The sequence below is a fragment of the Mirounga angustirostris genome, unplaced genomic scaffold (assembly GCF_029215605.1).
Source record: "Mirounga angustirostris isolate CCGP_5_RB_7025 unplaced genomic scaffold, mMirAng1.0.hap1 SCAF_1, whole genome shotgun sequence".
NCBI classification, from domain to species: Eukaryota; Metazoa; Chordata; class Mammalia; order Carnivora; family Phocidae; genus Mirounga; species Mirounga angustirostris.
The window spans coordinates 182,980-201,127 of NW_026991709.1; the positions used below are offsets into that span (position 1 = coordinate 182,980).

The window sequence follows — 18,148 nt, forward strand, 5'->3', positions numbered from 1 at the left end:
CTCATAGCGTCACCTTGGGGGGTCGTTTTCAACCTGGGAATTTGGGGAGGACACAAACACTCTAGAGAAAACAGACAACTTGTAACTCCACTCACACAATCCTCAAAACCAGGCAAAAGCAATCCACAGTGTCAGAAGCTCGGCGTTACCGACCCTTGGGAGGTGCTGAGTGCAGGTCCGCCCTGTGAAATTTCACCCATCTGTACCCTCATGACTTATGCGGTTTGGGCTCTATATCTTATATTTCAATAAAAAGTTAACTAAAAATCAAAACAACACACACAAAAAACTGTAAACCCGTCCCTCCAGGCTGGAGGAGAAAGGTTACGAGGCATACAGTGTGACCCCACGCTTGTAATCAGAGCGTGTGTGCACAGAAATGGGATACACACCAACATTCGTTTATTTAAAAATATTTATTGGGCATGTGCTATGTGCCGACACATAATTTATCTGGAAGACATCTCTACAACTGTACTATCCATGCAGAGTCCCGTCACATGCGTTTCCCGCTGCAGGTCCCGCACGGCTTGCTGGGACCCCACACTCTGCACGGCGCAGGACGAACCAGGGCAGCAAGGACACATGATGCGTGAACAGCCACTTTCACAGGAGTACGAGGTTGATGCGTGTGTGTCCTACGAGTTTAGAACGAGACCTAGCTAGGGACACTGTGCCACCGACTCACCCACAAGCCGGCACTGTGGACACCACCGGTGGACACCCGGAGACACAGCCTACTTCTAGAGGACGGACACGGGCAGTGACGGCGGTGGGGGGCTCCCGCCCAGCGCAGCGCAGCCGCCGCTGGACGACCCCGACCACGGGACCGAGCCCACAGACGCGGGCGCTGCCGCCCGCCAGGCAGCGAGGACGTGGGCCCCCGTCCCAGGGCGTCTTCGTTCGCTCGGGTCCATTCCTGCAGTGTCTGCACACTGCTTCCCACAGAACTTCAGCTGTCATCTCCAGATGGGAAAGACCTTTTCTCCACCCTGAAAGAGACAAAGAAAACAAAGCAATCAAATCAGGAATCACTTCAGTATGATTAACATGCAGTACTTCCTAATAACACTATTTTACAAAAGAACGACATTTAGGTGCAGAAATTTTTTTAATGACAAACATTAAAACTTACACAATTAGCATAAAACAAAGTATAAAAGAGGTATTGAAACATAAAGAGAAGCCCTCCGATTTTCTTTTCTGCCCTGCACTAACCCATGAGAATCCCCCACTCAGCAGCCTCTGGGAGACACAGGCCCCGGGCCCCACCTGGCCACAGTTTCACCGTGGGCGGGATGGTTCCTCAGCCCTCGAACCGCTGCCACGGTGGGAAGGCGACCCACACCACACGCCTACATCACGCACCACCGGCAGTGAGTCAGCCCCCAGCCCCGGCTCTCCACCAGGGCCTCCTGGACACGCGAAGGGTGGACCTTGGCTGGGCTGGGCCTCTACCCTCACAGACTCACCTCCTCGCCCTCTGATTCCTGTTCTGCAAGTGACAGCATTCACTTCCCATCAGGAGGGTCAGAAAAATAACACAGCAGAGGAGGCCGTGTCGTCTGGCCACGTGATCACCCCAGACCCGTCTCCCAGGACCAGCGCCCCAGCACCTGACTTGACAGCTAAGTCTCTTACTTTCTGCGATGTGGGATCTTGTGTGGAAGTGACGGACCAGCTCAGTGCCACGGACATGTGCCTCCTCCACACGGGGTTTCTCTGCAACACAACCGAGCCTGTGACCACATCTCCCGTGAGGACGGGGACAGGCTCATCCATCATGAACAGCACCTGCTTCCAGTGGGTGGTGCTGCAAGACACAGGGCATGAGGTCACCTCTCTGGAACCAGACTCTCAGGCTTACCCGCGCGCGGGACAGACGCACCCCAGCCCTACGACCCGGACGGCCTCTGTGTGTTGCAGGGACTGAGTTACAACCCAGGGCGGACGCAGCTCCTGGACGCTGCCCAGGTTCCGGGAGAGTGAGGGTAGCTGGTGCTAGTGGCTCAGAGGACACATGGCCGGGCACAGGCCCCTTGCACCCTGGCACAGCGGGCATCTACCCAAAGTCCCCCGCGCGGTCTCTAAGCTGCCAATGCCCGAGATCTAGTCTCTGCAGTCCAAAAAAGTGATTATCCCTGCGAGAGTCAGGCGGAAGGTGAGCATGACAACTGTAACATTTGGGAGAAATGGTCACAACTCCCAAGCTCTTTAGGTTCTACCGGCTCTGAGAGCACGCACGACCGCCTCTGGCCGACACCTGGCGTGCACCCCACGGTGATGCTCACCGGCTCACCCTCCCTCCTGCCTCACCCACTGTGAGAGTCTCTCTCCGCCTTCACAGAGCGCTTGTCCCATGTCTGCACCCTGCTAGCCCCACCCCACCTGTGTGTGGACACACTGGGGGAAGACCGCCCAGGCACACGACTGTCCACTGGGTTTCTCGTGCTCCTACCCTCACCTGGTGACAGCTCGCATCTGTGTGGCCGGATCTGGAAGGAAGGCTGGCTGGAGCCCCAGCCCTGCCACGACCACAGGATACTCAGCACGCAGAGCACACAGCCCCTCGGCTCTGCCCCCGCTTCACAGAAGGACGTCTGGGGTCCTTCTGGGCCCACTGCCACAGCCAGCATCTAACCCAGACGCTGCTGCAACCCTCCCTGGTCCAGCGCAGTTACTGAACAGGACAACAAAGGCCCCAGAGGAAGGCAGCGTTTCCAGGGGGGCTGCCGTGTCCAGCACAGAAGCAGACTACGTCAGCTCCCCAGGATGCTCGAGCAAGTGAGCAGCATCAAAACGTTACTGCATAAAAAATATGTCTCGAGGGACGCCTGGGTGGCTCAGTCGTTAAGCATCTGCCTTCGGCTCAGGTCATGATCCCAGGGTCCTGGGTTCAAGCCCCACGTCAGGCTCCCTGCTCAGCGGGGAGTCTGCTTCTCCCTCTGCCCCTCCCCCCGCTCGTGCTCTCTCTCTGACAAATAGATAAAATCTTTTTTAAGAGATTTGTCTCAAGAGGCACTGACCTTCCCCCAGAAAGTCTGAGTTAAAAGCCCCTAGAGCTCTGTGGACTGTGTTTGTATGAGACCATGGGAAGCTAAAGCAGCGTCCGGGGCAACTGAGGAAGCCCAAGTCTGCTCCTACGTACGCAGGGGTCAGAGGGCAGCCCACGGAAGCCCAGTGCGGGGTGGGTGGGGCACGGCCCCGGGACTCGCCCACCCTCTGCCTGCACACCCTGCTCGAGCACCAGGGCAGCCTGGTCTGCAGAGCCCGGGCCAACGAACCAGCACTGCCAGATCTCTGCCCACGGCTGCCATGCTGACAACGCGCAGGCTGGCCACCCGCGCCCGCTCCTCCGGGGCTGCTGTGCGGAGCCCCCGCGGGAGAGGCACACTCACGGGTGCAACGGGCCTGTGCTCAGCACCAGCTGGGGCTCATTCTCCTCCAGGCTCTGAAACCGGACACTGAACCAGGCTGTGAATCCATGCAGAGTGCCGGCTTTCCTGATCTCAAAGTGCAGCTCGCCTTTCATTGTCTGTTCAAGCAAATGGTAAGAAAGGGGCATGGCTTCCGTAAGCACGTGACACCAGGCTGCAAGGGTCTCCCCGATCAAGAATTAGCAACTGTCCTCCGCCTGGCCCCACCTCACAGATCCCACCTCCCTGCACTGCACTCAGCAGCCCTACCATCTAGTTCAGTAATTACGACTGTAACTTGCTAGTTTAGTTGAACACAGCGAACACCACATAAAATTTCCTCCTCCGGAAAGTATTAAAACTGGCATCATAAATTCAAATGCTGCAGATAATCAGAAAAGGTGTCAAGCAATTTGGGCCTCATTTGCCCAAATTTGAGTGGAATACTATTTCTTCTCAAGTCTTTGCATCAATAAAGTTCCAGGCTGGGTCTCTATTCTGCAAAACTGAGCGCAGAGTCAAGAGCTCAGTCCCCACGTTGTTCTGCCCATCTGAGCCCCAGCAGGGGCTTCCAGTGACCCCCACACTCTCCTGCACCTGCACCTCCCAGCACACCCTTAAAATGAGATCCTCCCAAATCCACACACGCCACCTCGTGGCAACAGGGGGTAAGTAAAAGTAAGAATTAAGAATTCTGTCATCAACAGTAGCGAAAAAAATTTTAATTGAAAGGCCTTGAAGAAACTGGATATAATTTATTAAAATCTGAAGATGCTGAAAATACTAAACATATATCTAAGAAGAACTGATGATGTTAAAGAGGTTAGCAATAAAGAAAATAATGTAAAATATAAAATACAAAACCAGAGCATAAAAAAGAAAAGACTCCGGAAAAATCAAAGGCAAGTTCGTAACATTCGCACGGAAGTCTTGGCGTGTGTGTGCCACTTACTTAACCTGAAAGGGAAGCACGCATCTTCTCTCACCTCTAGGTCAGCAATCTGCACGGTTCTCATGTCCAGCTGTAATATGGTGCATGGTTCAGAGAGACAGTCTTCTGGTTTCAAAATGTGGTTGTACTTGGGCTTCGAAAAAAACTCCTTAATTGCTAAAGATCTAGGGAAAGAGTCAAAGGCACTGCTCTGAGGCGTGTACCAACATCTCAGGCCGGGACACACACACGCACGTCCACAGCACTCGCTCTTTCCCTCCAGCATTAGCAGGAATTCCAAGCCATGGCCAGCGCACGAGGGCACCGAGGCAGGGCTGGAGGGCTCCCACCTCCATCCTCCTCACGGGGCCTGAACACACAGAAACCAGCCTTTCCCACACGGGCAGTGCCCGGACCCACTTCAAGGCCCTCCTCCTGACCTGTGGACAGAAGGTCCATGGGAGCCTCCCACGGGTCCCTCGCCTGCCTTCACCTCATTACGTGGACATTTCATCACCTCGCAGAGTAAGAAGGTGAGGACCGGACCTAAGATCGTCACAGCAAGTAAGATACTCCTGTTCTGGATGGCCCAGGAAGAAATGTACTGAACCAGCAAGCCTGCAGGACCCCTAGAGCCCGACTCTCAGGAGGAGTCCCTGCATACAGGCGCTGAGGCCCTGCACGGTCGTCTCGTCGTCACCCCGTCTAACCCCCGCCCGTTCCACTGCTGAACACTGTGCTTGCCCAAAGTCACCTACCATTTAGCACAGAAACGCTTCAAAAATCAAGCACAGCACTAACTTCTGAAATAGCAGTTGAAAGTCAACATTTTAAATAAAGATGCCACGATATGGACATATTTTTAGTATTTTCTGATAAAAATAATTATGCACGTATAAGGAACTGGGAAAATATAGAAAAGTACAAAGAAAAAACTTGAACATCCCATGCCCTTGCCTCGGCACTTGATATATTTAGTCATTTTCTCCCCCGGACATATATTCATATGTGTTTTTATGCAAAGTAGAAGCCATTCTGTAGACATGGTCTGTGTCCTACCACTTTCACCGTCTCTTAATCCATCGGGTGGACATACAGCAACCCAGCCAAGTTCCTTTGGAACGCTGTCTGTTCCCCACGTTGTGTGTATGGGAGCACGACGTGGCACCGGGACAGATGGGGGTGGACGCCGGACACCAGCCTGCAGGGCCCCCCGCACCCACAGCTCTGGGCACATGGGCTCGTCCCCCCATCTCACCTGCAGCTCAAATAGCACCAACTGCTGTCTAATCTTTGTTCATCTGGTAGGCAAAAATGGCATTTATTTTAATTTGCATTTCAGTCACTAATGATGTGATTTCTTTCAAATATCAACTGGTGTCTTTATTTAGTTTTTGTGACTTGCTTATTCCTGTGACTTGGCTATAATTTCACTGGACATACATCTTTTTCTGACTCTAGGATCTGTCAGCTAGCAACTTTCTCTAAGTAGTCGCCGCCTTTTTAAATTGTATTTATGCTGACACACAGATGTCGATTTTTATAGACTGAAGTCCAGTGCTGCCTTCTTTCTTTCTGTTGACTTCCCATCTAAAGCCTGACACAGAGGCCCCCATGGATTCCTGTACTTGATGCAGATGTTTTAACACAAAACTCTTAAACCCATGTGAAACTAAATCTCAATGTACAGTATGAGAGAAGGAAAGAGGTTTCAAGGGGCTCACCGATGGCCCAGAACACTTTGCCACCTGTGCCCCTCACGCCCCACCTCTCGCACACACGTTCCGTGCGTGTCCATCCGGTGCCGCCACTCTGTCCTTCCTTGTCTCAGGACCACTCTGCCTTCGTCCCGGTGCCTCCAGCTTAGACGTTACACCCGGCCACATCGGAACCTCCTCGCTGCTCTATTGTCAACCCTCCCAGCCCTGCCTGCCCATTTTCCCCTAGACGAACGACAGAACAGCTCTGCTGGGGACCTCTCCTCTCCATCCCCTCTGGGGCTCGGGTCGAGAGTGCAATGCTTCAACGTTAACTGGGGAAGATTTCTTACCTTTGCATTATCATCTCGTCTTTTGGACTGTTTAGAAGAAACCACAAAGGCCCAGAGCCCAGAGAGAGAGAGAGAGAGCACACGTAGCCATCGGGGCAGCCAGCAGGCACCCACGCCCACCTGGCCCTCACTGCGTAAGCGAGGCTCCCTGCAGATCCTGACCAGCGGGACCCTCCCCTACTTTCCAGGGCTGACGCCGGTGCCTCCAAACAATCAGGGCATGCTAGCCTCTGTCACCGTCTTCTTACAAAAGGCAACACCAAAAACACGAGGCCGTACCAGCCAATCATTTCCTATTACCACCTGAAGTCCAACTGTACAAGCGTGTCCGTGTGTTAAAATGAGGACAGCAATTATGCTACGCTGGAGCACGGCTTCCTTTGCCAACTGCCAGGAACAACTTCACAAATACATTTTCTGATCCTTTAAAAATGAACAGCTCTTAGTAGGAACACGTACTTGTGTGTTAACAGACCACATATTTAGAAAGGCCTTGTTTCCAACCATGACCACATTTTTCCCATTATATCTGAGAACTTAGACTGCAAAAGCCTTGTCATTTCCCATCACATCTGTTACGAGTTTGAAGGCATGAAAGTCAACGTGCGAAGCTCTTAGGCCTGTGAATGAATTCTGATCCGCGTCATGGCAGGCCCTACAACGGAGTAGGCGCGCTGTGTCTAGCAAGCCCGCGGCGCGCCCAGCCAGGCGGCCAGGAACACGCGGGCGCGCACCCCGCTGCACTCACTTGAGGGCGCTGAGGTTGAACTCGTAGGCGTTGTCCCAGAAGAGCACCTTGCTGCGGTAGTCTCTGTCCGCGCTGCAGGGCACCAGGTGCAGCGCGGCTGTGGTCGGCCAGATGACCCCATCCTCCTTCAGCCACACGTCCCGGGCGTACAGGATCGACTCAATCATGAACTCAAACTGCACAGGAGGGAGACACACAGGGGACATGGTGACTGAGGCCCGTGCCTGCGACAGACGGTCTGGGAGGACTTACCTTGTACCCACACCAGCGGTGTTGCTGGTCCCTACCCCAGCCTGGGGTGGAGTCACAGCAGCTCACACTGCACTGGGTTCACAACTGGGCCCGGCCAACGGGAGAGCCCTTCCCTCTCACCATCTCTGTCAGCCCAAGTCAGCTGCAACTCCATTTTTAACAGCCCCAAAGCACTGCAGAGTCTTCACTGTAAAACCATATAAATCTGGCCTCTGGGGTATTCTCAGCATTTTCGTAACCCTGTAAGTTGACTGAGATCACTTCTTAAAAACATGAAACATTAAAGCAGGCATGCCGCGGAGGTTCATATGGTACTTAAGTCATAAGAGCAGCTTAACGCCACCTCACACCCTCAGAACGCACGGGACAGGTGGCATGTGATGCCTGAGATGGGCAGCGGGGGCTGGGAGCAGCCCCAAGAAGCCAGCCTTTGTGTCTGAACCAGGGAGTGTGTGGGGAGTGTGCAGGGAGCGTGCAGGGAATGGGAAGCCGATGGGAAGCCCCAGAAGGGCTTTTTCTTAAGTAACTTCAGGCGGTTTTTATTACAGAAGTAGTTTATGTTCAGTATGGAAAAATTTAGAAAACTCAGAAAAGCACAAACAAAAAGTCATGAGTAAACCCAGCACCCAAAAGGAACCATTGTTTGCTTGGCAGCTTATCCTCAAGGACTCTTCTTCACGCACACACACATGCACACATGTGAAAATTATATACAGGTAATTTTTAATTTTATTTTGTTAAATTACCAATAGTAAGTCAGTCTACAAATTTTAACACTTCTTTGGATCTGTGGAACACAACCACAATCAGGATACGGAACAGCTCCATTACCCCAAAACACTCCTCGTGATATCCTTTGTGGTCACCTCCTCCCACCACCTCCAACCTCTGGAAACCACAAACTGGCCTCCCCGTGGCTTTGTCTTTTTGAGAATGTCACATAAACGGAATCATATGGTACACACTCTTTGGAGACTGGCTTCTTTCACTCAAAATATCAACTTTTTCATAGGCTAGAAGGTTCTGTCCTGTGCTTTCTATCCTGTTCTGTGTCTTTCCTCGTTATAGTATCACAGTTTTATTTACTCTATGTGACTTTAATGATGCCAGCATGTCGTCTCTGGGGTTTGTCCATATTTGTGCATCAGTAGTTCATTCTTTTTTTTTTTTTAAAGATTTTATTTATTTATTTGACAGAGAGAGAGACAGCGAGAGCAGGAGCATAAGCAGGGGGAGTGGGAGAGGGAGAAGCAGGTTCCCGGTTAGCAGGGAGCCCGACGCGGGGCTCGATCCCAGGACCCTGGGATCGCGACCTGAGCCGAAGGCAGCCGCCTCACCGACTGAGCCGCCCAGGCGCCCCAGCAGTTCATTCTTTATTGCCCAGTATATTCCACTGTGTGGATGTCCCACAGCCGCTTATCCAATCACCTGCTAAAGCACACTGGGGTTGTCTGCAGTTTGGGGCAATTATAACTGGAGCCGGTATAAACACTCACGGACCGGTCTTTGTGTGAACACAGCCTGTTTCTCCAGCATCAATACCTTCACGTGTAATTACGGCGTCGTAGGGTAAGTGCACCTGTAACCCTGCAGGAAACTGCCAAACGGTCTTCCAGGGTGGCTGTGTCATTCCTGAGTTTTAGCTGTCCACGGCACGTGGTATTATTACAACTTCAGCCATTTCAATAGGCGCGTGGCGGTATCTCGTTAGTTTTAGTTTGTATGTCCCTGTTTAATGTCTTTTCACATGCTTATTTCTCATCCATCTATATATACTTTGGTACAAAGTCTCTATTCAAGTCTTTTGCCCATTTTTCACTTAGGTTGTTTACTTTCTTCCTGCTGAATTTTGAGAGTTCTTCGTATATTCAGGATACACATTAGATATGTGATTTGCAAATATTTTCTCCTAATCTTACCATGGCTTTTCATTTTCTTTTACAGAGCAGACATTTTCAATTTTGATCGTCTGGCATATCAACTTTTTCTTTAATGGATCATGCTTTAAGAATCAACTAAAAACCCTTTGCCTAACCCATGAAGATTTTCTCCCAAGATTTCTTCTGCAAGTTTTATAGTTTTATAGTCCAAGTTATTAGATCTAGAATCAATTTTGAATTAACATTTTTGTAGAAGGTATGAGGCTTAAAAATGAAGCTCTTTTTTTCTTTCTTCCTTTTTTTATTTCACATATGGATGGCCAACTAACTGCCAATATCTTCTAATGAAAAGACTACCTTTTCTCCATTAAACTGATTTTGCTCCCCTGTTAAAATCAATTGACTATAGTTTTAGGCATCTATTTCTCCATTTTATTCCATTGTCTTATGTGTCTACCCTTTCCACCAATACTACACCGTCTTGACTACTATGCTTTATGCTAAGTTTTAAAGTCAGGCAGCATGTAATTCTTCCAACTTCATTCTTCTTTTTATCAGCTGGGGCACTTGGGTGGCTCAGTCATTTAAGCGTCTGCCTTCAGCTCGGGTTGTGATCTCAGGGTCATGGGATCGAGCCCTGCGTCGGGCTCCACACTCAAGCAGGGAGTCTGCTTCTCTCCCTCTCTCTCTCTAAAATAAATAAACAAATCTTTAAAAAAAAAAAAAAAAGACAAAAGGTAACAAATGCTGGCAAGAATATATAGAAAAGAGAACCCTTGAACATTGTTAGTGGGAATGTAACAGCCAGTGTGGAAAACAGTACGGAGGTTCCTCAGCAAATTAAAACTAGAAATACCATGTGATCCAGCAATCCCACTTCTGGGTTCATATCCAGAGGAACAGAATCATTATCTCAAAGAGGTGTCTGTACTCCCATGTTCACAATAACCAAGATGTGAAAACAACCTAGGTGTCCACTGACAGATGAGTGGATCAAGTATGATACAGATGTGACATGTGTGTGACATGTCGCCGCAGATGCGGACACACCCAACGGAGTCCTACTCGGCTGTGGGAAAGAAGGAACTTCTGCCATCTGCAGACCCACGGATGAAGCCAGAGGGCCTTATGCTAACGAAAAAAGCCTCACACAGATACACAAATACTGCATCATATCACTTACATGTGAAATCTTAAAAAAAAAAATTTTAAGTTGAACTCATAGAATCACAGAGGGTAAAAAAGTGGTTACCAGGAGCTCAGGGGTGAGGAAAACAGGGAGACATTGGTGAAAGGGTACAAACTGTCAATTATAAACTGCGTAAGGTCTGAGTATCTATTACATACCGTGGTGACTACCGTTGACAATGCCGTCATTGTGAGGTGACAGATGTGCTGACTCAGTGGGGCAGGGGGTGAGGGGAAGCTGTCGGTAATATATACAAATATCAAATCTTCATCCTGCATATCTTGCTATCTTATGACTTTGTAATTATACCCCAATGCAAGTGAAGACAGGCAACAGATAAACAGATCATACATAAAGAAGTGAGCTTTAAGAGAGATCACAACTGAGAAATATTTTTAGAAGTTGGAAATGGTCTACAAAGTGAATGTAACATCAATTTATGAAAATATGAATCTTGTTCACATTATCAAAGCATGTTCGTATAGGTTGTAAACCAACATGCGTCTGAGCATTAAATTAATTCACCCTTAATTTATGCTCATTAAATTCCTTAACTTTATTTGCTTAAAAAAAACATAAAAAGAGGGGAGCCTGAGTGGCTCAGTTGGTTAAGCGACTGCCTTCGGCTCAGGTCATGATCCTGGAGTCCCTGGATCGAGTCCCGCATCGGGCTCCCTGCTCAGCGGGGGGTCTGCTTCTCCCTCTGACCCTCTCCCCTCTCGTGCTCTCTGTCTCTCATTCTCTCTCTCAAATAAATAAATAAAATCTTTAAAAAAAAAAAAAAAACATAAAAAGAAAAAAGAGTGAAAGAAAAAAACAGGAACAAAGAACAAGAACAACAAACAGAACACAGTAACAAATATGGTAGATATATTAATCTGACTATATTAATAATCACTTTGAATGCCAATGGTCTAAATATACCAGTTAAAAGACAGAGATTATCAGAGTGGATCAAAAACTAAGACCCAACTAGGTACTGTCTACAAGAAATCCACTTTAAATATACTGACACAGGGGTGCCTGGCTGGCTCAGTCAGAAGAGCATGCAACTCGTGATCTCAGGGTCATGAGTTCAAGCCCCACATGGGGTGTAGAGATTACTTAAATGAAAAATAAAATGAATAAATATACTGACACATATAAATTAAAAGTAAATGGATGGAGAAAGATATACGATTCTAACACTAATCAAAAGAAAGCAGGAGTAACTTGTTAATTTCAGACAGAGCAGGCTTCAGAGGAAGGAAGTTATCAGAGATAAAGAGGGCCATAGCATAACGATGAAGGGGTCAATTCTCCAAGAAGACATTATACACCTAACAACTGAGCACCACTGTGTGAGGCAAAAACAAAGAGAGCTGCAAGGAGAAAGAGATGAATCAGGCACCCCCGTCTCAGAAAAGGACAGATCCAGCAAGCAGAAAGTCTGTAAGGACACAATCGAACTCAACACCACCATCCACCAACAGGACATAATGCAAACCTACAGACCACTTCATCCAACAGCAGAACACACCTCCTTCTCAAGCTCACATGGAGCACTCACCAAGAGAGACACGTTCTGGGCCATAAAACACATCTGCACAGCTTTAAAACAACAGAAATTATACAATGTCTGCTCTCAGAACACAAAAGAATTAAACTAGAAATTAACAGAAAGATAGCTGGAAAATCAAAAAATACTTGAGAGATTAAAAAACACTTCTGGAAAAAAAACACATGGATCAAAGAAGAAATCTCAACAGAAATTTTAAAAATATTTTGAATATTGCCAAACTTTTTGTGCATTAATTGATAGAGTCATGTGAGTTTTCTTTTGTAGACTGTTAATACAGATTACACGGACTTATTTTTCCATACTGAACCAGCCTTGAATTCCAAAGCTAATCTCTTCTTTGTTAGAATGTCATTCTAACTGCAAGATTACATTTGCTAGTATTTTTGAGGATTTGTGCATTTATGAACATGAGTTATTAGGTCGCAGTTTTTGGTTTGGGTTTGGTATTAAGGTAATGCAGGTCTCACCAAATGAGCTGGGAAGAGTCTGTCCTCTTCCATTTTCTGAAAGACATTGTTCAGATATGGCGTTATTTCTTCCTGAAATGTGTTTGCATATTTTGCCAGTGAAATAATTTAGGCCTACAGATTTCTCTTCTGAAGGTTTTCAACTGTAAGTTCAATATCTTTATTAGTTATTTCATTATTCAGGTTATCTACTTCATTGCGAGTTAGTTGTGGAAGTTTGCAGTTTTCAAAAGAATGGATCTTTTTCATCTAAATTTCTGAAGCTACGTATGGAGAGACAGAGAAGGAATAACAATGAACTCAAGACCAGGTCAGTGTACTTCAAACTCTGGTCTTCTTTCCCAACATTCCTGCTACTATATGCTTTTCCAAGTCCTCAAACAGCATCTCTCTGCACCCTGTCTTGGATCTATAGCTGTATTAACTGGGAGACAGGGTGGAGTGTGCTTACTCCATCTTACCTGGAACTGAAGCAAGGTCATTGCTATGTATGATTTTTTTTTTTTAATGTATTTATTTGAGAGAGAGGCAGCGTGAGTGCACAGTAAGGAGGGGCAGAGGGAGAGAGAGTCTTAAGCAGACTCCGAGCTCAGCACAGAGCCCCACACGGGGCTCAATCTCACGACCCTGAGATCACAACCTGAGCCAAAACCAAGAGAGGGACACTTAACCAACTGTACCACCCAGACGCCCCACTATATATGGTTTTTAAAAAAACTGGACTCATATTGTACATGCTTTTTGGTGCTTTTTTCAAAAATACCACCAACCAATGTTTTTTCTCTAAGATTATTACAAGTTTAAGGTGTACAGCATGGTAATTTGGTTTATATATATTGCAAAATGATTACAATAGGTTTAGTTAATATCTATCACCTCATATTGACACATTAAAAAGATAAAAACTTTGCCTTGTGATAAAACCTCTTAGATCTACAGCTGACCTTGGAACAAGCAGGGAATAGGGCACTGACTCTTCATGCAGTTGAAATCCACATATAACCTTTGACTCCCCAAAAACTTGATTACTAATAAGCTACTGGTGACCTAAAGCCTTAATAAGAACATGAACAGTCAACCAACATGTATTTTGTTACTTATATTGTGTACTGTGTTCTTACAATAAAGTAAGCTGGGGAAAAGAAAATGTTAAAATCATAAAGGAAATACACTTACGGTACGGTCCTATATTTACCAAAAAAATCCCACGTGTAAATCCCATGTCCACGTGGTTCAAACCCACGCTGCTCGAGGCCTGAAGGTGCTCTGATAATGACGGTCCCACACATCTCACAGCAGGGCGAGCCGCAGTCGCCACACTGTGCATCATGGCCCGGGACTCACCTGTCTGCCACCTGAAGTCTGTTCCCTGTGACTACAGTCCTCCCATTCCTCCCCCCGCCCCCTGCTAACCACAAATGTGATCCCTCTTCTAGGACTGTGGTGCGTGAGTTTTGTGTTGCTGTCTTAGGTTCCACATGTAAGTGAGATCATACCACATGTCCCTCTCTGACTTACTTCACTTAGCATAACGCCTTCAAGGTCCGTCCACGTCACAGACGGCGGGACATTATGGCATCACGGCTGCCCTGCACTAAACAGAAGTCAGCGCCAGGAGAAGCACCAGGTGGTTTGGCTGAGCACGACAGCCACGGCTCTCCCCATGATGTTCTGCTCACAAGAGCCCGAACCCAGTTCACACCCGCTCCTTGGAATCTGCACTTCCTCGGCGCAACCCACGGCCATCCCGCGTGTCCCGGCGCCCCTTACCAGCAGGCAGGTCCCCATCCACTCGGATACCAGCACGTCTACCTTCTCCGGCAGCACCACATCCTCCACCTTCTGCTGGAACACGGTGATGATGTCGGCAAAGCCATTCTGCATGACCAGCTGCCCTGTGTGCTGGGCCATCTCGCTGGCCTCCACCGCATACACCTGCACGTCACAGGACCGTCAGTGTGCATCCCACCCACAAAGCAGCCTGTCATCTGCTCTCCCTGGGCCTGTGGCTACAGCCAAGTCAGAACCAGCCTCAGAGGAAACAGGGACAGAAGGAAGGGAGCGTGCTGGATAGCAGGGACAGCAGCTGGGCCACACTGTGTGACCTCCAACAGACGGAGCCCTGACAAGGGAGCTACCCCCAATCTTAACTCTACCTTCTGCCTAAAACAGACAGGGGGCTGCTGGTGGAAAGAAGCCTCTGCACGCACGCTGGGCATCCATCGCAGGGGCCCTAATGGGTCAGACCCAGTGGCCCGGCTCCCATACACACAGCCACATACCCCGTAACTGACGCCGGAGATTCCCAGCATGGGTCTGAGAACAATCCGACATTCAGGATACCAGTGGCTGAGACAATGTCAAGCCCAGGTTGTCAGAGGAAGGTCCTGAGTGCTACGTCTTGGTTCTGACAGCATCTGAACTCCAGAGACCACTGTCCTGCAGTTTCCGTTATGAACTAGGAGTTTCATCCACCTGTGTCAGGGGCCATCATGACCCTTCAACTCTGGAAGCCCCACACATGCTCTGAAGGGAAGAGGATGAAGGACCCCAACATGGGTCACAGAGACTGGTCTGTTCTGGCCCTACCAGGTGGTCCCTGCTCGGTGCAGGGATAACACTTGGACAGTGATCTACACAAGTGGCCCAGCCCCAACACAGGGACACAAGTGTTTCTCTAACTGAAATAAACATTTTACAAAAAATATCCCACCACATGCAACTCACTCAGGTATTTTCTATTCCGTCCTATTCTACTCTGTGCTGTTTGTGACTCAATAAGCGAGGTCATGACCCGACAGGCTCAGGGTGTAAGAACGCACCACCCCTTTCACCGACATGATGCCTTTGCACACGGATGACACTTCACCAAGACTCGAAGCTGCGGAAGGGCCAGCTGTGTCTTACTCACGGCTTTCGGCTGCGCATAATGTGCACAAAAGAGGCTGATAATCCCAGTTCCACAGCCAACGTCCAGAATCACTTTATCTTTCAGGGATTCTTTATTCTGCAGGATAACGTTGTGGTATTTAGTGGTTCGTGGCTGGTCTGCCAACATTTCCAAGTGAAGTTTCTAGAGGAAATACACATTAGGAATCATTGCTTGTAATCTGAGCTGTGCTGAGCTCTGGTTTAAAAAGGAAGATCAGAGACTGAGCTAACCCCCTTGATCCCACCATACCACGCCTAAAAATATGAGCAACAAAGAGAAAAAGACACAAAAATCGAAAGACCTAAATATGCCAGTAGATAAAAATACAACAGTGAAGGAATGAAATGGAAGCTTCTGGAATCCTCCCAGTTCAGTGTGATACTGCCTACAGCTTCTCCCTGCACCTCCCCAACAGCCAGATGAGCAGAGAGGCAGGGGTGGACCACTCGGGAGGTGGCGAAGACATTGCCCTCCTGACCACTGTTCCCACCTGAGACAGGAGCAACTACCCAATTCCCCATCAGGTACAACTTGGCCAAGTATCCACCAACAGAGAATGTGGACAAGCCACCAGGAGAGATGCTAGAGGAGACACATAGACCCCACATGAAACTATAGCTCTGGAGGGACGTGACAACCCCGATGACCCTCAGGGGGTGAGCTCAAGGCCCCCAGCCATGTCCAGAGGGCGGAAAACACATGAAACCCAAGATAACATAACACCCCATGGGAATCACGCTACTCCCCAGAGAAACAGAGAAAGGCTCCTCCAAATGGTTCCTGAAACCACGGGTGGCAGTCAGAGCCCAGAAGGGCTGAACCCAGAGCACCGTCCCCCACGCCCCATGCCTCGGGTCTCAAACTGCACACAGCGCAGCTGCGAGGAAGCCACTGAAGCTACCCAGACCAGGTCAGCACAGACAGGAAGCCTGCACAGGGCCTTCATGAGCCCACCGTGGCTCCACACAGAGACACTGAGCACTGAGAAACAAAGAGACTGAGGGTCAGAGTGGACACAGTCAGGACTCAGCCATCCCGCCTGGAGTAGTCCACCTAAACAGAAAGTCAGAACTAGGATGCTAAGGTGTACCGTGCTGACGTCAGGGGAAGAAAGTTGGGTGGTGGCATTATCATCACCCAAAATACACTTCAGATCAAAGAATATTCCCCACAACAAAGAGGGTGAGGTCACAGTGACACCAGAATCACTTCAGCTAAAGGACATAATTCTAAATAGTTTTGAACCTAGTAACAAAGCTTCAAAATATACAAAGCAAAAAGCAACAGAAATGCAACAAGAAATAGACAAATTCACAATTATGGTCAGAGACTCCCAACATCCTTCTCTCAGTAACTGATAGAGAAGTAGAAAAAAAATCAGTAAGGACATAGACTTGAACAATACTATCAAAACCAATTTAATCTGATATTTATAGAACACTGAACCCAACCAATTTTAATAATAATACACAAAAACCATCTAGGAATAGATTTAACAAGAAAGATACAGCACCCTATATGGTCAAAAACAAGGCTGAAGAAATGGGCACAGTCAGTGTGATGCTACCATCATGTCACTTCTCCCTAAATTAATGGGAGACTTTCCACGCAATACCAATTAAAATGCCAGCCAATTTGGCATGGGGAAGGGTGAATAACAAATGATAATAAAATTAGCTTCAAAAAATTAAACAGACCAGCCTAGCCATCAAAGTACTAAAAAGTATGAGGACTGCTAGAGGCCCAGCTCTCCCAGATGTTTAAAAGCTTCAATAATGAAAAGCATCTGGAATGACAGAAAAAATGAACAGATCAATGAAACAAACAGATTACAGAACTAGACCATAGAAATTTAACATATGATAAACATGCATTTCATGTAATCAGGAAAAGGAGGCTCACTGAATAACTGATGCTGGAACAGCTGGGTATTTGTGGGGAAATTAAGTTGTAATTTTACCTTATTCTTTACAACTAGTAAACTCCAGACTGATTTAAATATTTCATTGTTAAAAATGGGGTCACAAAAGTACTAAAAGAAAATGTGGACATTTATAATCTTGGAGGGAAAAAGGTCTTCGAAGTAGGACACAAAACCCAGAAGTCACAAAGACAAAAAGGACAAATTAGACCACAGAAAGGTAAAAAGTTCCATGGGAAAAAAGAGAGGTGAGTGGTTAGTGTAATACGTACCGTAAGTATGGGCTAACTTGCTTATTTAACATATAAACTGACAGAAATAAAAAGAAAAATGAGCAAATTATATGAAAGTTTACCCAAAAAAGAAGAAATAGAAAAGGCCAACAAAATATAGAAGATGACCAATCTGACTTTAAAAAATGGAAACTGAGATCGAGAGATACCATATTTCACCTTTAAGATGAGAAATCTTCTTTGGCTTTGGAGATGTGAGGTTGTGAAACGAGCATTCACCTACCCTGGTGGCGCACAGTCAGCCAATCTTTCTGCAGACTGGCAGAACTGGCAGACCCACCAAAGTAAAAGAAATACATACACACGCCCTACAAATTTATCCAACAGAAAGTCTAGCAGAAGTTTAAAGATTCCTGTAAGAGGGAATCCACTACAGCACGGCTTGTCATGGGGCAACACGGCAAAGCTGTTAAATAAGCAAATCACCAATAGGGTCCTTTTGAAATCGACAAAATACTCTTTCTTAATAGTTTGAAAGCTCTAATCATGAACATACATCAGGGGCTTT

The 18,148-nt window shown here is 47.6% G+C and overlaps 1 protein-coding gene across 15 annotated transcripts in view; it reads right to left on the minus strand.

The window, feature by feature from the left end:
* Positions 1-397: 397 nt before the first annotated feature.
* Positions 398-18,148, minus strand: part of PRMT2 (protein arginine methyltransferase 2) — a 32,505-nt gene continuing 14,754 nt past the window's right edge. For 6 of the 15 annotated variants that reach the window (XM_045902284.3, XM_064577542.1, XM_064577540.1 and 3 more), the window contains exons 5-12: positions 15,406-15,567; positions 14,265-14,429; positions 12,495-12,530; positions 7,146-7,321; positions 4,403-4,532; positions 3,399-3,535; positions 1,642-1,813; positions 398-992 (exon numbers count right to left, since the gene is read on the minus strand). In XM_045902284.3, the coding sequence (XP_045758240.1) occupies positions 960-992; positions 1,642-1,813; positions 3,399-3,535; positions 4,403-4,532; positions 7,146-7,321; positions 12,495-12,530; positions 14,265-14,429; positions 15,406-15,567 (1,011 nt within the window). In that variant the 3' untranslated portion in view covers positions 398-959. Of the gene's footprint in view, positions 993-1,641; positions 1,814-3,398; positions 3,536-4,402; positions 4,533-4,553; positions 4,894-7,145; positions 7,322-8,364; positions 9,968-10,624; positions 10,704-12,494; positions 12,531-14,264; positions 14,430-15,405; positions 15,568-18,148 lie in introns of those variants that run through there. The other 9 variants (XM_045902286.3, XM_064577544.1, XM_045902285.3 and 6 more) reach the window with 9 other exon arrangements.